This window comes from Buceros rhinoceros, unplaced genomic scaffold, assembly GCF_000710305.1.
Source record: "Buceros rhinoceros silvestris isolate BGI_N320 unplaced genomic scaffold, ASM71030v1 scaffold3831, whole genome shotgun sequence".
Taxonomy (NCBI): domain Eukaryota; kingdom Metazoa; phylum Chordata; class Aves; order Bucerotiformes; family Bucerotidae; genus Buceros; species Buceros rhinoceros.
In genome coordinates this window covers 121,104-143,302 of record NW_010394685.1, presented here as the reverse complement: position 1 = coordinate 143,302, position 22,199 = coordinate 121,104, and the positions used below count along the sequence as shown (strand labels likewise).

General features: G+C 42.4%; 1 protein-coding gene across 1 annotated transcript in view; it reads right to left on the bottom strand.

The window, feature by feature from the left end:
• The window catches only part of FBN1 (fibrillin 1), a 132,826-nt gene that overhangs the window by 3,949 nt on the left and 106,678 nt on the right, over window positions 1–22,199 (bottom strand). Inside the window, exons 42-61 of the mRNA XM_010145292.1 lie at window positions 21,213–21,338; window positions 20,031–20,153; window positions 16,995–17,120; window positions 16,085–16,201; window positions 15,581–15,709; window positions 15,203–15,322; window positions 14,628–14,753; window positions 12,479–12,628; window positions 12,065–12,130; window positions 11,217–11,333; window positions 10,740–10,859; window positions 8,917–9,039; window positions 8,381–8,512; window positions 7,641–7,766; window positions 6,880–7,086; window positions 6,168–6,293; window positions 5,827–5,949; window positions 4,781–4,897; window positions 3,874–4,002; window positions 2,944–3,063 (exon numbers count right to left, since the gene is read on the bottom strand). Coding sequence (XP_010143594.1) covers window positions 2,944–3,063; window positions 3,874–4,002; window positions 4,781–4,897; window positions 5,827–5,949; window positions 6,168–6,293; window positions 6,880–7,086; window positions 7,641–7,766; window positions 8,381–8,512; window positions 8,917–9,039; window positions 10,740–10,859; window positions 11,217–11,333; window positions 12,065–12,130; window positions 12,479–12,628; window positions 14,628–14,753; window positions 15,203–15,322; window positions 15,581–15,709; window positions 16,085–16,201; window positions 16,995–17,120; window positions 20,031–20,153; window positions 21,213–21,338 — 2,523 coding nt within the window. The remainder of the gene's footprint in view (window positions 1–2,943; window positions 3,064–3,873; window positions 4,003–4,780; window positions 4,898–5,826; window positions 5,950–6,167; window positions 6,294–6,879; window positions 7,087–7,640; window positions 7,767–8,380; window positions 8,513–8,916; window positions 9,040–10,739; window positions 10,860–11,216; window positions 11,334–12,064; window positions 12,131–12,478; window positions 12,629–14,627; window positions 14,754–15,202; window positions 15,323–15,580; window positions 15,710–16,084; window positions 16,202–16,994; window positions 17,121–20,030; window positions 20,154–21,212; window positions 21,339–22,199) is intronic.

The following is a 22,199-nucleotide window of genomic DNA, read 5'->3' as shown; positions in this document are numbered from 1 at the left end:
CTCATATTTAAATATGAGGGCCAGGTAAGGTACAGGAACAAGTAGTAAAGTAAAAATAAAAGCAACTGTAGATAGAAAAGATTGCCACATCCTGAGCCAGCCCTTTTCCAAACTTCCCAGCTGTGGCACTGTAGGAGTTCAAGGTCAGTTCAGGCTTACTTACTGTAAGCGGCAGGGCTTTTTAGATGTAGCTGGCCTGAATTTTTTTGTCTGATATGGCAAATTGCTTCGAAACTTTCTGAATGCTGTTGTTCCCCGTTTTCTGTGATAAAGCACCTACACATATGCATTGCACGTGTGTGCACATGCGTAAGAAACACCACCTGGGCACCGTATGGTTAAAATGTAGAAGCACAGAGCAGCAATTCTGACCTAAGCATCCAGGTTAGAGGAGAGCAAGTACTAATTCACAGCATTATTGTCTTTTTCCAAACAATGCGGCTGTTTGCTTTTATACAAAGAACAATGCCTTTGCTTCTTGCAGCCTGATTTATGGCATGGTGAACTATGGAGTTGCCTGGGCAGGGGATGCAGTCACACACGACACAAGACATGGGAGGAACCAAAGCATTCTTCAGTGATTATCTAAATATGTGTTGCAGCAACATCAAAAGTCCCTGAACACTTCATTAAATAAGCTAAAAAAGACACAAACTGTTCGCAGAGTTAGGATTGCCAAGGAATAGGAAGGAATTGTCACGGAAAAACCTATTACACGGTTCTTCCCCTGTGACACACCCAGGAGATCTAGATCAGTATCTTAAGCACATACAGTTACAGGCGTTACAGTGTGAACATGTGGAGAGCACAAGGTATTAAAACCTAGGGCTGAGTTCTGCGTTACCAAAGCCTGGGGGAGTTTTGCCATTCACTTCGAGCACTGTCTCAATATTTGTCACACCTAACACAGCAATTGTGTCAATGCCACAAACGCACGTTTGCGCCACAGAAAGTTACTGCACCATGAGGACACCCGCTCACTTCACCTTGCTCCACAGCAGCGAGAGTGTGGACAGTATTGAGGTTAGTTAGTCACCCATACTTTGGGTGATTATTGGAAAAAAAATACGAAGAAAAATGAAAACACCAGTTATGGGAGCCTTGGACTCTGCACGAGCTGTGCTGTCAGGCACCAGCCTTGCTCTCCTGTGCTCTCTGCAACATGCAGCTCTGTCGTGCTCAGCTCCAGCAGGAAGGAGAGGTGCCATGAGGACAAAGGAAACCAAGGCTCCTTCCCTGTGGTTTTGGGTTTCTCCCTGGACTGCCCCATGTCCAAGAAGGTGGAAGTGTTGGCTGAGCCTTCCCCCAGTTGTGGCTCTCAGTGTAATTTTCCCTGGTAAAGTTTCTAGTAAGTTCTTGTGGTGCCAAGGTTAAAGCCTCTCTTTCAGTGGGGAAATACCAGTGCTTGCGCATTTTAAGCTGACATTTCCTGTATAAAATCTAAACAGGAGTCAATGGTCTCAAAAGCTGGAGTAACATTGTACACCTGGGCTGGAAATACACTCACTTAAACGCTATCACCCAGGAAGACTTGGAAAGCCTTTGGAAAGCCAAGATGCTTCCAAAACCAGAGCTGCACTTTTTCAGACTCCACGGTGTCCTCCAGCAGGCAGACATGGCAGTGCTGGTTTGGTTTAGTTTGTTTTTACCCTCCTGCAGATTAAATTCTAATTTAACCCTAAGCTCTGCAAGTTTAATTAATATTCAAAATCACCATATGTTTGTGTTCCCTCCTTGTACTCTTCTGTGTTGTTGGCAGAGAGCTCTGGAGCACAAGCAAGCAAACGACACAGCAAGGACCGCATAAAATGTCAGGAGTTTTGGTAAGCCTAATCAAAAGCAGAGACCTCCCTAGAGCATCACAGTGATAACAAGCAAAGGCATTTTTATGTTTCTGAATGCAAAGAAAGCCAAACAAAGAGTTATGAAACCCTTTGTTTTCGAAGAGGTCATCAAACACATCTCCGGGTATCTGCTCAAGACTGGCTCGTACGAAGCCCATTAAATGCGACTAAAAACGCACGTAACCATTACGAGAGGAAAAATGATTCATGTTTCTCTCATCTCAATACGCTCCACACTACACTGCTGAAACGAACGGAGACTTTTCCTGTGACTGCTGCAGAGGACCCAGGTCTGTCTGCTCAGATCAAACCAGCATCAATGCTCTGCACACGCATTCCCATCTACATGGGCTTGGAGGCTTGGGACAGAACCAGAGTTTAGATAGGGAACAAACAAGGATTTTAATTCACCAGTGTATTCACCTCCATAAATACAGAGCACTAGCATTTGATATTTATAACCAGAATTGTCCTGTAAGGACTCGTTATGAACTGTATCCCAATGCTGCAGAGAAGCATCTTTAGACAGACAGCAGCAGCTTTGCTCAGATGTGACAAAAAGTTCTCTCTGTGCAGAGAAGAGGCCCAAACACAGCAGCCTTCCTGAAGGTGTTGTACAGATGATAAAGCACAGATCAAGAAGGATTTTAATAAACTTCTAAATGCTTTGGGCCAGAAGTTCCATTTTACAATTTAACAGTTTGAACTTATGGTTCTGAGTCTGTCAGGTTCATCCCAGCATCAGCACCCAGGCGGTACCTGTGTCTGAGCAGGGACTGTTGCACGGCTGAGTAACATTTCCTTTGTCCAGACCACAAAACACACGAGTAACACACGTTCCCTCGAAGTCAATACAACTTCTAGCGCCCGAAGCATAATTTTGTTCTAAACACTTGTTGAACCCGGACACGGGGTTCCAGGTGCTTCATGTCTGCTCTGCCTTTCACAGGAGTGCACATTCGTAATGAAACATGCTGAACTTATTAAATTATAATTTTCAGGAATAGAAAATATGGCAAACCGTACCATTGCCCTTCACTTCCTGCTGCTAACAAAGGTAACACGCATTTTAACGTATGAATTTTAAAAAGTGACTTGCCAACACACTGGTTCCATTGGTAATGCTGGAGATACCCTTGTGGGCAGCTACACCTGTATCCTCCAATAATATTTTGGCAGCCGTGTTGACACCGGTGGTTTCCATCACATTCATCAACATCTGCAAAGGTAAGATACACTCTGAATTTTGGGAGGAAAGCTCAAATTATGCTGTATTTGGAAAGTATGTAACAAATAATCATATATATTCATACAGATATTATATATAGCGAGGTATATTTCAGGATCTTCCAAAAACCTGACCCGTGCTGGGAGACTGCCTCAGGCTCCACAGCAAGTAACTTGGGGCTGAAAACCACCGAAAGCTCAAATTCAGCCACAATTTCCAGAGTTTTTGCACTCTGCTATGGAGCACACAGCAGATAGCCATTTGGACATGGGACCCCCCAAGGCTTTCCCAAGGCTCCCAGCTCCACAGCAGATGGTCCCTTGCTTTTACCTTAGCATTCAACCCTGCAATCCCAGGATATCTCTCTTCAAAGCAAATCAAACCCTATCCCAGAATAAGGCTCTAGGGACCCAGAGGAATAAAGTCTGCAGCCCTTGAACTTGGTCTTCCAGCAGGTTGCCCCAGAGATGCAAGACTTCCTGTCCTTGGTAAGTCCCTCAGAAATCCATGAAAGATTCAACATAAGACCACTGACCTTCCGATGCTTAAACTAAACCCCTCCAGGTTAACTTGAAGTCTTCTCAAAAGTACCTGTCCAGCTCTCTAGCATCCTGCAATATATCTATTTACTCGGCCCATGGAAGAAATTCTGCCTGGTTGCTAAACTTCCATACCCCACTCCCCATCAGCCTACGCGCACTCACTCCACAGGTCCCTCCCTGGATGACAGTATGGCTGAGAGAGAGAAGGCATAGGAAAGCAAAAGAAGGCCAAGATAAACGCACTGTGTGTTGTACCTACCTTCACAGCTAAGCCCAGTTTGGTCAAGTGAGAAGCCACGTTGACACTCACAAACGAAACTTCCTGGTGTATTCTGGCAAATGCCCTTCGCCCCACATAAATTGATTTCAGTAGCACACTCATTATTATCTGAAGGAAACCAAAGCCCGAGGGTTACTTGTTACTCCTTGTGAAGATGATCGTTTAGCAATGCTAACAATGAACAGTTTGTGAAGAAACATCAGTAACGCAGCTGCCCTACAGCCCTCTCCATTTTTCACTTTGCACTAGGAAGGAGAGCTTGCATTCATTTCTTTTTTAATTTGAAAACACTAACAACAGCTATGGGAAGGAAAACACTCCTCTTCTTCACCAGGAATTTGGAGTTTGGGGTTCTAGTCTTCAAATACCCCCAAATTCACACCGATGCTAGAGGATCATCAGACTGCCACAAGCAGGATGCAACAAGAGCAGGAAGAGTGTTTTGCAGGAAGTAGTTTTGTTTAACATTTCCACAGCATAAGGGGTAGGGGCTTAAAGGACAGCTGCAGAAATGTATGTTTCACGCGTGTTTTCACGAAGCCTTGACATGATCTCTAATGTGGGTCTGCTATGACCTACAAGAACAGAAATAGAACTACTTTCTTTGCTTAATGGGTAAGAAAGGGTGAGGTAAGAACTACAAATCGATATTTTCACTCTCTGATTCCTGCAAGTGCAAAATTCAAAGGCATAGATTGTGAAAACAAGGGAAGGTAGAAGGGAAGGCCTCTTTGCATCTTCTGCTCTGGAGGGACTGGGATCAGAACTTGGCCTACGTTCCCATTTGGTTTCTCAAGCAGCCAGTTTTACCTCCTTGCTGCTTTGCTCCTGGAATAAGGGTCAGTAATAAATCCCAACTCAGTGTCTACGTTCCCACGTCACTTACCAATGCAGGCTGTATGGTGCTGAGTGAATCCAGGAGGACACTTACAAGTGAAACCCCCAATAGTGTTGACGCAAAGGAACTGGCAGTTGTGCTGTTTGGTTGCACATTCATCAAGATCTAAAAAAAACCAAGAAAACATCTTTCACTCATGTTCCCTGTGGAGGTTCTGACAGTTCAGCTGGTCTTGGAGAGAAGCGATTGCAAATAACGTATCAAATAAAGCCTTTTGAATCTCACTTTCCACGCTGGCTTCCAGTTCCTCTCACGTGAAGCCCCACATGTCATGAACGAGACTTTGGAGCTACACTGGTGTCCATGCGAACACTGGATGACAGACACCACTCTCGTCTGTCAGGAAGATGCTGTTACATAACAAATGTTTGCCCTTACTGCAGTCCACAAACGGGCAGTCACCATCTTCATGAGAAGCAGGGGCAGACTGCAAAGCAGTGTTGCATTGAAGCATACTATTACTCCAAAATAAATATTTAAACATTAATGACAAAGTAGATCGTGATTTCCCATGCCTAATTTAGAACCGCTGCTCTAACTTGTGCAATTTCAGTCAGAACTGTGCTACCAAGCAATATAAATAAATGAAATTATAATGAACATTTCAAAATCTCTCCTGCGCTGCTGTCGCTTATTCAGCGTGCTGCAGAGGCGGCAGGTTAGAACTGCTGGTGCCGGACAATGCTCTGCAAACCATGCTCATCCTTGCATCCATTCAGATACATTGATCACTGAAAAATACTGCTGAAACCAACATGCTTACCAACATAAGACCAATCACATAAACCACCGGTCAGGAAGTCTTTTAAGATCAGCTGCCATCAGCCTGCAAAAATTCCTGTGATCTCCTGTTCATCCAGATTACCAAAGATCTAACTGAAATACCAGCTCCATCCTGTGCAAGCCACTTCCACTGCCTTTAGTGGAAACAGGCAATGAATCAAGGAGACGGATTTACAGCATTTAAATGTCCTTGGACTGGTATTTGCCTGTGAAACACAGTTGCTGCAGTAAATTCTCTTCTTGATCTTTACCTTTGCAGCTTCTCCCATCTTCTTGCAGGATGTACCCTTTCGGACATGCACACTGGAAGCTCCCCTCTGTGTTTTTGCAGATGAAATTGCAAGGTTTTGGGGACTCATTACATTCATTCAGATCTAGAAGAAGCAAAACCAGGTACGTCAGTGCTGATAAACAAGAACTACGATAATGTTTTTCCAAAATGCTCAGGAGATATCAGAAGGAAATCAAAATCCCCAAAGCATTCTAACAAACTGCATTTGCTTTTCTAATTTTTCAAAGTCTTTGTACTTCCTTCTTGAAGTGAGCTCTTAGCAATAAATCTCACGTAAATAGACCATAATGAAAAACCCACCTATGCAAAGAGTGCCTGTTATATCTGTAGTATAGCCAAGGTTGCAATGACAACTGTAAGACCCCATCTCGTTGATGCATTTCCCATTCTGGCAGACGTCATGAATAACCTTGCACTCATCGATATCTGCAATGAAATGAGGGTTAGTTCACAATGAAACAAGAACTGATTGTATACAGCTTCAACAGATTCTTTTGACCTGACACGAAAAAACCCCACACCCTACATAAAAAAATTACATAAAATAATGAAATATTGCACAGATTAGGGAAAAATATTAAGTGGAAAAATACAGAAAGAAGCATTAATCTAACTTTCAAACGCAATGAACAAGCCTTAAGTGGAGCGGACCATACATTAGCCTCAATAAATCAAACATCACTTTGCTTTCACGTACACAAATAGCTCCTAATCTGTACCTACAACACACTCAAACGTGAGAGAGCAAATTCCCGTTCGAGTGCTTGTCAATTAACCAGCACGCAAAATATGTGTCTGCCAAGTTGGGATGGATGCCTTGTCATCCAGAGCCTTTGGCTATGCAACCTCCTCCCAAAGGACTGTACTCTCTCAACACGAAAACGTTCAGAAAATTCCGGCTGATATCCAAAACGTTTAGGACCTCACAGTGTTCAAACATGCAGAAAGGGAGCTTATCATTTATTGCTTAATTTGGCACTGTGTAAGGAAACCTTCCACGAAAAGTCAGTACCTGCTCCATTGGTCATGTATCCTCGGCCATGAGGGCAAAGCTTCTTGAAGGCCACGGTGCCTGGGAAGGGGCAGACCTCGCAGTTTTGCCCCCAGCCTCGGCCACCATCACAGCAGCATTCAGACTTGGTGACAGAGTTCCTGTTGCTTGATCCGATTTGACACATACTTTGTAAGACTTCAGTGAAGCAGTAGCCCTCCCTGTTGTCTGGAAGACAAATTATGCATCACAGAGAACCCTAACGGTGACGACCTTCAGAGGGTCATGAGGTATTAGGAATTTAGTCAGAAATACAAAAGAAAGGGCATACTTCACCCTGGGACTGTGGAACTGAGAGTGAAAGACTACCAGCAGTAAAAAAGAGAGCACAGACAGCACGCCCAGAGACGACAAGACGACAGGATGTTTAGCAAAAGGTGGAAGACAAGTTACATTATGCTTATAAAAATATAAGTTTCTGTCTGAAGCCGGAGAAAAAGGACTGTCTGAAAATCAGGACCAGAGAAAAGGCAGTGCAAATCCCAGCTGACCGGAACCACTGAACACCAGCTTTCACGGCAGGGCAACGCAGGCGGGCTGCCTGCAGCAGCTGTACAGTCAGCACGGGAAGAACGAAAGTGCAGAAGGGCACCTACTTACAGCAGCCCCTTCCCCAGGGCATGTCGAGTCAAGAGCATGTTCACTCACATGTGTAAGTTTAACTTCAGCCACAGCTTCTGCTTTCAAAGAGAGAGTTCACTGGGTGTTAGCGCATGACTTACCAAGGCATTCGTTCTGGGTGTCACTGGCAGTGAAGCCCTCGTTGCATTCACATCTGTAACTTCCGACTGTGTTCACACAGCGGCCGTTCTCACAGATCCCAGGTTTGGTCTGACACTCGTTCTCATCTGTGTTTTTTAAATGATACGACAGAAATCAAGTCCATTTCTGGATGAATGCAGGTGAGAGATGTTTATATGGAATTCTTAAGTTGTGCATTCAGCCTGGTTAAATGTAGATTTCTTTTTTCTTTTCTTTTAATAGAAAGTCTCTTTTATTCAGTTTCCTGAGGAAAGATGACCATCTAGCTCACAATATTATATACTTGGTTAATACACTTTCTCTGCAATATAATCCTCACTGGTGTGCAAAATTTTTCGTAGTTACAGCTGCACTTCTGAATTCCACCCAAAGTTTAAAAACAATTTAGATCTACTCCCCTTCATGCTAACAGAGATAAACAAGCTTACAGCAATGGGCCCACTTCTCCACTTCCTTCACTCAGCATTCAGCAGCGGCAGTACAGCTTGTACAGACCACCACGTCCCAATTTCCTACTTACTGCCCACATGTGCACACACCTGAACAGCAAAGCAAAATGTGCATAGCACCAGTAGATCCATTACACAGGTAGCTGTGCAATTCCTGCCCCGAGCTCCGGAATGCTTTGTTAAATCCAAAAGTTTCAGCTCTGCTAAGGAACCGTGTGCTTCAAGAGCTTCAGCAGGCCAGTGTCACTCACCTATACAGCCTTCCCCGTCCGGTCTGCGCTGATAACCTGGTCCACAGATACACATATAGGTGCCAATTAGGTTTTTGCACTCCATCTGTTTTGAGTCACAGTCGTGAAGTCCTTCTTCACACTCATTCTGATCTAAAACACAAGGTTTAGGCTTTATTACATAGAGAGACAATCCTGGGAATTCACAACTTTGGAATTTCAGTCGTAATCAAACTGTACATACTTTTATTGTGCTAAACCAGCCATAGGATATACTAGGCTAGAGGAAATTGATTTCTCCCAAATGCCCGTTTTCAAGGCAAGACAAAACCATGTCATCTGATATGACCTCACTTTATGCAGATGTTTATGGGCAGGACAGGGCTAATACAATCAACTTCATAATGCAACCATAGAATTTCATTCCAAATTCTTTCTGACTCAGTTACTTCCTGGGATTAAAACTCTGGCCCAGCAGTGCAGTGAGTCAGAGCCCTACCCCTGCAGGAACTTGAAATCATTATCTCGTAACTGTGAGAGTCTGGTAGGAGCTTTACCTCTGCACATTCTCCGGTCCTCTCGCAGAACATACCCTGAGGGGCACTTGCATTCGTAGGATCCAAAAGTGTTCACGCAGCGGAAAGCGCAGAGCAGAGGGTTCTGAATGCACTCATTGACATCTGGATTTGGAGCAACAGAGATCATGAAGGAAGTGAAACATGCTTTTGTAATACTCAGCAGAGTTGAGCGCACAGGTTTACGTATGGGCAATACCAAAGGACCCAGGTCATTGAGGGCTAGATTTTAATACCTGGGGACTCATGGTTCTACTCCTTATGGATTTCTGTATAGGAGCAGGCACCCGACATGCCAGATGTTTGCACAGCTACCTGAAGTTTCAATATCTTCAACGGCAAACAGCCAAGGGAAATGATTTCCAGATCTGTGCTGCCAAAACACTGTCTCAGTTAAAACTGTACCTTTTCCACACCCAGGCTCCGTTTTTATGAGCCTTTTTTATGGTTATTTTTAAATTCTAGATGCACTAATTTGGCTTCTTCATAAACTGAATTCCATAAGACAATATCCTTATTAGAAACATTATTTTGAAGTGCCTTTACATATGCTTTGGGCTACTTGAGTAATTACTGCCGTATAACGACTTTTATGCACTCCGCTGCTAACTCTTCCTCTGCAATTTGAGCTTTCACCCAAATTCCACAGGGAAGTGAACGAAGCTCTAAGTGCATATAAAACAAATGCCAGCTGATGCAAAACCAGAAGCATTCTTTCATATGGCCTTGCAAACAAACAGATTGTGGCAGATAATTTCAGAACAGCTGTGTCAGGTCAGAAGAGAGTGTTAGAACGTCCTGGGACACTCTCCTCTCTGGTTATAACAGGAGGAGACAAGTATTAAAAAAAAGCCCCCTACCATCTACACAAAGACCTTTCCTCTGATACAGGCTCTCAGTTTAAGGACTTCCACAGCCAAAAGCCACAGCCAAACGATCAATCTTAATTTGCACTGGCGGATTCCCACACAAATTTGTACAATCTCTTTCTGGGTCAATTTATACTTGTGATCCCCCTAATACTCCACAGCAAAGACTTGCACAACTTTAAAAAGTACTGTGCACATAAAAATGTCTGCTTTAGCTTGTCGAACATGTTCCCTCTATGTTTGGTACCTTTACCACTTGTGGCTTTATAAATTTAAATCAACATATCTCTTCAACCGCATTTTCCACACTGAAAAATTCTAGACTAATTAATTTTCTCTGTTTGTCTTCTACAACTCCGATCTTCCTTATTCCTCCCCGCTTTGTGCATTTTCAGATTTTTATTTCTGAAATGAGGCACCTAAGCATGAAAAGTATCCAACCTAGGGGTACCGTGGTAATTGTCTAGTACTGCACTTATATTTTCTGTTTTGTTCTCTCGTTCTTCCCTAACAAACCCAAGCAGGACATTTTCTATTCTCATCGTCAACCGTGACTCTCTTCACTCGAGGGACATCTAAGAGGTAAGCAAACCATTCACACAATAAGCACCATTTCTGGGTTCTGTTCTGGAAAGACCATACTCCAATGTGCGTCTCTCCAGGCAGTCCCTTCGCAGACACCACCCAAAAGCCTGCTCACCAGGAGCTCACCTCCAGGAACAGGTACCACAGTTCAATGTACTTAGGAACAGGTACCACAGTTCAAGGGGAATCAGGAAGGAGGAACCGATTTTTCTGTTTCAGTTAACAATGCATTGTTCCAAATGTCCACATTTTTCTTTTTAAGCTGTTTCACTCTCCTCAGTTGTTTCCAAAATCAGGAAACTGTTTTGGCACACAACTGCAATGACAGTCCTTAACACATGGGAGTCTCACCTTCACAGGTCATCATTGGTCCAGGCTCAAATCCCTCAACGCAGGTGCATTCAAAACCTCCAATTACATTCCTGCAGGTTCCATTTCCACATGGATTTCCAACAGCACATTCATCAGTGTCTGCAAGCAGTTAAATCAAGGCAAGAATACATGGCTGAACTCAACCAAAAAGGTACAAAATCTATGTTGTTGAGGTACAACCAAAAAAATACAAAAATACAAAATCCAAGAGCTCACTTTAAGTTACTGAATTAGAGTCACAGACTCCTGGCATAATTTGGGATCTCTAGAGGTTATCTGGGTCAAACACTCAGCCAGAGCAGGACCGACTTGGAGCAGATTGTCCTGGCAGGTTTTAAGCAGCAGCAGGGCTGGAGACTCCACAACATTAGAATAATACAACCCCACTACTGCTTAATGACATACTGAGCAATTCAGAAGATTCTTTAAAATGGGAGATGAAAGAGCTATACTCACCCACACACTGAGCTCCTTGTAGGATGTAACCATACGGACATTCACAGCGGAAAGACCCATCTGTGTTGATACACTGCCCAAATTTACAGTTATCTGGATCAAGGCACTCATCCACATCTTAACCAGGGAAAAAAACAACACAGTAAGTGCAACTGACTTCATGTGCTTTTAGACTTCTCTCAAAGAACAAGCATTGTTCTGGCAAGAAAAATTCCTAAGATCACAAAAAAATAGTAATACTTTAATTTTGATTTATTACGATGACGGCACAGAATTTGTCTGGCAGGCCAGCTTTCAGAGCGCAGAAGGGAAACTAAGTCTAAATGTCAGATAAAAACATCTCTCCGATAGGAGCTACAGGGAGAGGAGTTGATATGAAAAGCAGCAGACATCCAGTGCTCCTTGAATGAAAATTTTTGCCAATAAGGTTGAAGTGCTGTTTGTCTTGGGAGAGAACAGAATGTACTGAAGGGATCTGGGAAACTGTGGTTTGCACTTCCGGAGGATTAAAACCATTTACTGTAAACAGGCTGCATATATATTGTATAAAAGACGACAGGTATGCTGTATGATCCATTCTCTAGATCCTGAACAATTTCCTACAAGTCTGCTCAGCATAAACTAAAAGTCAAATATGCTTCTCTAAAAGAAGTTTAATTTCTGATATATGAGATATTCAAGCTTCAATTTAGAATTGTTAAGAATAATTGAAAAAAAATGCACAGAAGTTTCCACAGTTCATGGCTTTTGGAAAGGGCTGCAGAGGCGTTATTCTCGGTTGATGGGAGTATGGCTCATGGGTAGAACATGGCACACCGGGGCAACAACGGCATTGTGCAGGCACTTACCCAGTCTTGCGTCACCAGGTCCCACGAGGACGCCGATTCCAAATGGACAAATCTGTCTGAAAGCCTCTGTAAAAAAAAAAACCAAACAAAAAACCCCCAATAAAAATCCAAAAATCAAACCAAATGTTAAATTCTACCTTGGCTATCAGTATTACTCATGAGCTACACAAGTTTCCACTTTCTGTGTGTGACACCTCCGGGGCAAAATACTGAGCATGTAGTTGTACTAACAAACCTATAAGCAAACAAGGAACATGCATGAGACTGGACTATGCAAAGAATATATTTTTTGAGATGTCAGGGTTAAACACCTATGGAAATTTATTTTTCCTAATTCCTTCTGATAAGAAATCCAATCTTCTTTCAGTTTTGAGAGGCCATCACAACAGTAAGGCAACTTAGTCAGGTACATACCATCTGCTTCCTCTGGGCAGAGTTCACAGGGATCTCCCCATCCCTGCCCCTTTAAGGCACAGCAACACTCTTGTTTGGAGTGGTTTCGGGACTTGGGCACAGAGCATTTTCCATCTTCGAATTTGGTAAAGCAGTAACTTACTCTCAGATCTACATAGAGAAAAACTTGTTATGAGCAGTTAGGGTGACTTTGGCCTGTTTCTCACTTAGAGTTGTTAATTGCAAAATTACAGGAGGCCCCCCCCCAAAAAACCACTGATCTTCCATCTGAGTCTATTGGGAAGGATCATTATTGTCTCTAACTGGTGAAAATATGAAGAGGGAGGGGAGCTCCCTCCCCAGTAAAGGAAAGCTATGGGGTAGAGTGTCCTCCTTCAGTCATGGAAACGGAGGCGGTTTTCTCTTCTGTCCAGTAGAGATGAATGCACTGTACTCTCCTCTTATCCTCACTCTGCTTTGTAAAAGCTGAATATTGCTTTAAGTTATTTATATTCTATTATTAGTCAGAATCATTTAATCCAAGAGATTTTAATCAACTTGCAATGCTAAAACCGTGTAGTGTTAAAATGAGAGGCAATTTTTAATAGTGCTTTCCTTCCTCATTCTTCCCTGCGGTACACACAAACAAAGAAAACTGGCCCAGTGGCACTACATTTTAACCCCTTAAGCTGGATAACCGGGATGCTGGAGCAGAGTTGAGATCACAGACCACAAGCGCCCAGCAGGCAGAATGCTGGCAGCTCCCTGCTTTGGCAAGGGGACAGCAACAGGGCAGTTGTGGAAGCAGCTGCTCATCTCGTTTTCCAGCTGCAGCATCGATGCTGGGTGATGTCCAGATTTTACAAAAATCCTAGGTAATGGGAAGCTTCAAACAAAACTTTGTTCAGCCCTTGAACAAACACTTGAAAAAACCCTAATCTTCTCCAGGGGATGGGGAGAAACTCACTTAAAGTTCATACAAGTGTGCATTTTCCTCTGACATTATGTGTGAAACTGTGGTCTGTTTTCATAAAGGAGAGGGTTACACTGCATTCTTTTTTAATGATATTTTTTTTCTTGGTGTTTTCTTTTTTTTTTCCTGTGATTTTTGTGTTGTTGAGAACACCACCCTCAGACTGAAGAAACCTCGTTTATACACGCTACAAAGGCACAGCTAGAACAGCCATGCTGCTTTCCTGAAGATGAGTGAAGTAACTGTGCCAAACTGCATGGTGTTTTGGAGGCTTGGATGAATGTTTACTGCAGGTTGGATTCGTTTTTACCAAAACCACAGTTTCATTTAGCCCACTGTGAAGTGAAGAACTCACTATGGTGTCAACAAGCATCACCGTTCCATGCCAAGCATAACTACAGAGGTCCTTACACAGGTCTCACTCATCAGTGGTTCCCACTGTGCACACTGTGTATAGGATATTTAACGATGTATCTATTTCATAATTTCCAAAGTCTTTAAAATAACTCACTCCCTAATTTGCTGTGCTTGTTCTTTATCCAAAAAATAAACTAACCCATGGCTTTTCATTACTAGCATCTGATCTCTGCCTTAGTGCCCATGTTTAGGCTCTGAACAGCGTATGCAGTAAACTAGAACCCAAAAGACGCTTCAAGATTTTTCTAAGCAGATGGGTGCTTATCGTCCACACAAAACTGTTTGCAAATTTTTTCCACTGATCTTTTTTCAATCCACACATCTGTGGAGAGGAACAGCATATAACAAGTGTTATGATGAATTTGATAAGTGCTAAGACCAGTCTTATTCCTGGAAATGTTGCCTTTAGCAGCGCACTGCAATAGTCTCCTGCCTGTGTTCATGCTCCATCTCCATGTCAGACATGTCTATACAGAGTCCAGGTAGCCTCAACATTTCTTCCAGGGTGCAAGAAAGGGCTGCAGGGCAACATAATTTCCTCACTTAACCTGGTGCATTTAACATTATCTTTGCCCCTTTTATTGCAATGTTCTCTTTAATGACAAACAGATGTTACGGCAAGACAGAACCTGGCCTCAACTACAAAATCATCATGTTTTCCTTCTCAAAACCACCGTTTGAGTCCAGAGACTCCTTGTTATATTAGAAACAGGCAGCTAATAAGGCTTTTATAAAACAGCAAACAAATTTTGAAATGCCAGAAAATAGGAATGAACTTACCTTGGCATCGCCTTCCTGTGGAAGACAACACAAAGCCTTCTGGACACAGACATTTGAAACTGCCTGGAGTGTTGCTGCATGTGCCCAAGGCACAAATTTCTGGCTGTTCCACACACTCATCAATGTCTGTAAGAAAAGTAAAAGACATGAGAAATAAAAATGTTTACACTGGCAGCTGTACTACATAAAATGTAACCTTACATCATCACTGATATCTGACAGATTTGAAAAACAAAAAGGTCAAACACAAAGGAACACGCAGAAAGAGGAACAAAAAAACCCAGGTGCAAAATCTAGGGTTAGTTTTCAAACCCTTGGGCAGCACGCAAACCTCAGCAATGTACTCAACAGCCTGGGATTAGACTTTTCTTGGGATCAGATCAGGTAGTTCTCGTTCAAACAAAAGTTAGTGAGACTCTTTCTAGGAAGTGACTTACTCATGGCTACAGTTCTGAACTGTACACTACCATGAAAGACTAAACGTTACTCATCTTTAGATGCAGAAAAAAGTGAAAAAGTAATAATAACTGTGAGTAGCGAGGAAAGGGACTGAAGGAGGACTGTTCTGTACACACCTTCGCATTTGTCATTCTGCAGGACATATCCAGGAGGACAGATACATCTGAACGACCCATCCAAGTTCTGACAGGTGCCTGGTGCGCATTTTCCAGGCTCCAGTAAACACTCATTGACATCTAAAAGAAAAGACAGACAATTTATTTTAGACAATTGCTCAATAAATCTGTGACTGAGGCTGCTTTAAATTTGATTCCATCGAATGGACGGTGGAACCTCACAGGAGCAGAAGTCCTCTTCTCATCCTCTTGTCATCGTTTTCTTCTGCTAAGTACAACGATGATGGTGTGACAGTTCTCTTTGATGTCTTTTACTGTTTTAGTGTCTCCTCAAGGTTTGCTGCACTTCTTTTTTCTACTCTAAAAGAAAGCACTCACCGACACAGGTCCTTCCATCCGGAGCCACCTCATAGCCATCATTGCAAAGACACTGGAAGGATCCAATTGTGTTCACACACTGACCATTCCTGCAGAGCATTCCATTTCCACTTGCACACTCGTCCACATCTGAGAAAAAGAACATTGAAAGATAGGTAAGAAACACCTGTAACAAGTGAAATTTGGAAGGTGAGATTTCTGTTTCCACTCTATTGGCACAGCAACTGATGATACATAAATAATCCCATTTCAAAAGCAAGTGAGGGAAAAGTACGATTATTGGTCTATGTTGTGTCATTGTCAAAGCCAGAGTAAAAAAAGAAATGGCAGATATCACATGCAAACATTTAAGTGGCTAGAGACAAGCAAGGAATCAAAGAAGCCTTTTCAGGCTGAACAAATCAGTTTTGTCTTCAATCCATGATTGCAGGGTGTACTAACTCAGTACGTAAGATGGTACTAACGGTACTTTCACCAGAAGAAGGAAGTCTCAGAACCCCTCACCTATGCAGTCATTGTTGTGAGAGAGGATGAACCCCACATTGCAGCGGCAATTGAAAGAGCCAATGGTGTTTCTGCAGGTTCCGTTGCCACAGGCATCTCTCTCACATTCATTAATATCTACAAAGGAGAAAAAACAAGCAGGAAGAATTTTAATCACTGATGGGGAAAGGAAAGCCTGTAGTTATCCCACAGGTAAGAGAAAAAATTGAGAGTGAATAGAAGGGAAAAAGATTGTCGTATGTCCCCAAAAGATTTTACATAGGTTTATACACTCGATATTAACATCTACGAAAAATAATCAAGGGTCCAACAATCATTTGCCTTACTGTGGCTCCTATCTCACCCTTCCCAAAGGAATTCTAAGCTATCTTTAACCATAAGTGTTCTGAAATTTCCTCATCTTGCTCAGACAACAGACACAGCACTGTGAAACAGCTGTGAACAGGTTAAATACAGAATCTCCTTCTTTATCAAGACGAGTCTGTTTCTGAAAAGGGCACTTTTTTGGCAAGAAATCTACCCTTCACTTACTCTGTTAACAAGCAGGCTGTATACAATTGTTTCATTGCAACATTAATCTATTAGATTTCTTGCCTAAAGGAATAAATGAGACAAGATGCTTCAGAAAACTCTAAGATGAATGGAACATTTTCCTGAAAAATTAAAGCATTAGCAGTTCATTACACTGGATATGTATTTTAAAAAGCTCACTCTACTGTACTGAGCTGTTCTTCATTCATAATCAGCTTCCTATCATCTCTAATTGCCAGCTACAGTGGTTTTGCACCTTTGCCTGGTGGTAAATGGCTCACAGTCTCAGTTCTTACAATGCAGCTCCTTGCGCCAGAGAGGACAGACTGAACAGCCGCCTTAACGGGAACCCGAGTACAGATTAATTTCATATACTTGCCTATACACATTGTTCTGTCATCGTTGGTCTTGAATCCATTGTGACAAATGCAGTAGAAACTTCCAACAGTGTCAATGCACTGCCCGTGGCTGCAGATATTGGGAATTTCTTGACATTCGTTTCGATCTGGAAGCAAAAGAGGCACAGTGAAAGTTAAGGCCTCTAAACCTCATGGCTGGAAAGATGAATTAGCAGCAGCCATGATAGTCTGAATCCAGTGCATGGCACTGTATTAAATGGTATTTTAAATCTGTTAATGACAAAAGCACTAAGTACATCTCAGGAAAGGGGCTATTTGCTTGTAAATTACTTTTTCCAGCATTTGTGGAGCTGAAAAAATTTAAGCATAAAAATTATATTTATCAAACACAAATTCTTGCTGGAAGGAAAGCATTTTGCCAGGGCTTTGAAAAGTAGAATTCATCACATGATATTGTACAGGGAGATGTCCGAGTGCTCTGCGTTGACTGCAGCAGACATGAAAGCCACGTATAAATCACAGCTGGCATCCCTCTCGTGAAATCATACTGTGATTATAGCACAAGCTGCTCCATTAACTCACAGAAACCATACCAAACGGAAAGGGGGATGAATGCCACACTCTTCTCACTGAGCTTACAGAGAGATAAAACACCTTGAGATTTATCTACTCCTTGTGCAGGGGTAAAGTGGTACAGGTACGCATGTGTGCTGTGGCACCCACGCCTCGTGCAGCGCGGCGATCCTGTACACCAGACAAAGTTCCAACAGCAAGAAGAGTTACTGCTATATGGGGTCACAAAATATTTGGCCAACAGCAGCGAACACTGAGCTGCATAATCCTGCAGAGAGAGATGGGGAAAGCTATCCTGCCAACAGGGGATACGCTGCTTTACAAGAGCAGGGCATCTACTACACTAGTTCAACAGCTGACTGCTTCCTGTTACGAATGCTTTCAGGCAGAATTCAGGGTTCTATCAATAGTAAATGAAAGAGAACGTTAAAGAACAAAATGCTTGCTGTCCAGCACGTTTTTTTCTGTGACAAATCAAGAACCATGAATCAAATGAAGTCTTCCTGTTGACCTCATCACCAACAAGAGCTGGTTTGATTCAGTAAGCTTCCTGGTGTATTGTCTGCTGCAGCTCCAAAATACGAGAGCTGAGGTGCTGCCATAAGCTTGTACTAGAAGTGATTAGATTTTAGGCTTCAGTAAATTTCTGTTACATGTAATCTGAGCTAAGCAGATGCAGTTTCTGACCAAACCATGCCCAGCTCATTGCAAAATTGAGTCAAGTTGTTCCTAATTGCAAAGAACTTTATGTACTAAACCTTGTTTTCCTGTCTCTACACTCTACTTGGCACACGGACAGTCCTGATAGCCCCATCCCCAGGATTACTGTACAACAGCTGGGGCCACTAGTACCTTTGGATGGGTGTTCTCTGAGGACCACGCTCTCCCAATGCTATTAATGACACTGCTGCTAAAGGAGGCAGAAAGGAAAGCAACGCTGGGTAACACGCTGTCTACGCAGCTCAGAAGAGCAGAGATGAAAGAAAAACTATGACTCTCTTTGGTGCTCCATGGGCAAATGAATAGTGAATTAAAGTCTCAGGGAGAACACTATAACTGTTAAAAAAACTGGGAGGCAGAATTGTCTTAAGTGCCAAAATTGAGTTTATATGAAAAATTATTTATTATACCACAATAGATAGCACCAGGAGACAAATGCTGCACTGACAGTACTAGTGACTGTGACATGTTGGTTTTGATTCTATAGCACATGAATTACTGGGGCGTGGTAATTTCCATGCAGTAGCATGCCTGATCCAATACTGCAAGGTGCTTAGCACTCAGCTCCCAGCAGAGCAGTTGGGAATTTCCTTCCTTTGCTGGATCAAGTACTTCATCGACCACTTTTATTTTGACTCTAATTGTGTAATTTTATTTCCACTAACTATAAAATAAGAGTAAAATTCAGGGAAGCGTTACTGTTTGTGCCAATTCTTGTTCAGTATTGTAACCCATATCAGAACCTTCCCTGGCTCTTCCTGTGCTGCTGTAACGAACCCATAACAACAACTACATTAGGAACATATTGAACATTTACATGTGCCACTGCATAGCTTAACAAAACAAAGTTTTAGTTCTCATAGTAGAGTTCTGGTTGCCCCTACACCCTTTTCCCTCAAGGGTCACATGAAACAATAAAAAACTGCACTGCAGGGAAAAGTACGCTTCCTAAAACTCAAGTATTCAGAAGCAAAAAACCAAGGAAAATGTTACCAGTTTCCGTTGCAATTATTATTTTGTTCAGAAATATACATAATTCTACAGCTGTTTGGCCCACAGCACTGTTTAAAATCTCTGCAATTCTTCAAGTAATCAAGATAACATGAATGCCTCTCTGGACCATGATAATATAAGAAAAAGCAAATAGATTAGAGAACTGCAGTCCCACTCACTGTTCAGAGGTCTGTAAACCCACAGAAAATTTAGGAAGTTTAACAATAAGCTTTTAAAGTTAGTTAATGCACATGGGTTAGCAGATAAAACCACCTTATCAGCAGAGACCCCAGCAAGCAGTGAGTTATTTTTAAAAATACAAGTGGCAAATAAATTGCTAAAACAAATCCAGCAAATACTAATGGAAATCAAAGAATTTATGTAGAGGAAGGTCCCTGTCAGGACCACAACTGAATTTTTAGTGTCAGAAAATAATTAGTCAAAAAGTAGTGAATCAATTGGTCTGCCCTCCCTAGGCACGACAAGGGCTAAAGGAAAACGTTTGCAGCTGGTGGGATAAAGTTGAAGACAAACACACACTCAGGTGAATAACTCCCATCTATGTCTGTGTGGGATGGGCCCATTAGTCTTCTGGGAATTAACAGAATGTTTATGGGATGCCCTAAAAGTCTGTCAAAGAGGAGGGTTCTTGGAGCCCAGATCATCTCCTGGGATACCATCTTTCTGAAGAAGAGAGATGCTTTTTTCGACGTCTTTTAAAATCTCCTACTCTTTGCAGCCCCTCACACGAACAAGCCAAAAGTACTCACCAGTGCAGCGGCCGGTTGATGTGAACCTGTAGCCTGGTTTACAGTCACAACGGTAGCTACCAGCTGTGTTGACGCATTCTGCATTTTGCTGACACACTGGTCCATTTTGGCATTCATCAATATCTATCACACAAAAAGAGAATTTTATCGTTATGGTAAGCAGGCACTAGAGGGATGCCAACTCCCCTCTGGTTTTACTGTAAAGAGTATTACCTTACCCAAACACGGGAATTTCTTTCTAGTTCTCAAAAAATAAATATATTGATGAAAGTAGATGTTTGGTCACATTTAGGTGTCTCCCTGAAATGATCCCAAATTCACGTGTTCCATTTGTAAAATTCATTCCTATTCAGAGAATTTAGATAATGTTTTTCTGAAGGTGTTGGAGGGCCCGTGAAGGGCCTGTTGCAACTCTTCCCTTGGGTGTATTTTAGTCTTAAGACTGCGATCGGAGTAAGTAAGCTGCTATGTCTGCACAGGTCTCCACCGGAGACTATGTGGTTCTCCCTTGATTATGATAGAGCACCAAGATTCCCGTTAGAATTTAGAGGCTTTCAATGTAAACAACAACACAAAATTTGAGGCAAAAAATTTTGAAGCAATTTCCTTTAGTTAAGCTGCTGCAAAAAGAGAAATTTATTTCCTTAGAAATGTAGCTGTGTTTCACTTAGCAGCAGCAGACAGATGCCTTGCCTGCAGAACTGATGTTGTCAGCAGTCCTACCCCACACCAGAGCATGACAGCAATTCATACCGCTGTCTTCAGTTTCTCCACTGAACTGACTAACACAGTGTTAGGCAATGTTTAAATAGGAAAAAAGTATCATGTGTTTGTATTATTTACAGAAATCTTTGTTCCATTAGAAAAAAACATCTTGAAAGAAAAATAAAATTGTGTTCATGATCTGACTCAAGACTGCTACGCTTTTCTTGGCGTTACTGTCAAATGTGAAAAACATTGTTTCTTCCCATGGCTGCTGACTCACGCTCCTTCAAGGCTTTAGATGTCTGATGGAAAATCTGGTCTTTTCAATGCAAAAGAATTCAAAATGTCTGAATTGACATAGAATTATTACATCGACGCAGGTACTTCCTCCTCATTAAGGATGATTTGCAATTTTATCAGATTTGCCGGTGTCTGAATTGTAAAACCCCGTTTCTCTGAATGAGATCAGCACTCTACCTTCGCAGATCAGGAGCTTGTCATTGTAGAAGAAACCCACAGGACACTCGCATCGGAAGCTGCCAACCATGTTTATACAGATGCCATTTTCACACACTCCAGGAATCTCTCTGCATTCATCAATATCTGCAAGAAGAAATTTTTTTTAATACTTGCAAACCGCACTTGAAGAAATCTTCTGCTACAGAATATGTCCTTATGCATTTATCCTCAAGAGAAATATCCAATGTATAATGCGAGCATCAGAATGTTCCCAGCAGCAGCAGACAGTGACTCATTCCAGACTGGAAATGCAGATATTCCCTATTTCCTCAGGATCTGACTCTTTGCTGCAGTGAAGATATATCCTGCTACACAGGAACGCAGAGGGTAGCACATCCTTCCATGTCTCCCACCCACAGCCCCAGTGAACCTCCTCACCTTCCTGAGTGTCACAGTGGAATTAATGGGAAAGGCCAAGCAGAGGGAAAGTACCTGTCTTTGGTTTAATCCAGGAGAGCATGACTGAATGCGAACACTTGTCAGAATTAGTTTTGCACTCTTCTACCCTTGTTAATTTGAAAAGACTTTCACATTTTCTTATAATGGTTAGAAAGTACCAATGCCAGGTAACATCTGAGTGCTGCCAACACGCTATTAATTAGATTGATTAAGCGAGGCAGCCTGGGTTTGCCAATGCTCTATATAAGCCTGGGTTAAGTAACTGATTTTGGCAGAAAAAACAACCCAGCTGCTATTACAATTATATGTCTTGTCTATCGGATCCTTAAGTTACACATCTTTAATACTCTGTCAACATGGAAGAGTTCTAAGACTTCTCCAAAGCCCCTCCCTTTAGTAACAACTGAGTGGGAGCGACCTCGTTCCCGCGCCCCGTGCCTACAGATCTAAGGGACACGAGAACTCCTCTGCAAAAGCAGCAGGTTGAGTGCTACAGCCTAGCGAGACCTGCCAAGATCCACAGCGGCAGGGGGGGGCCGTGAACCA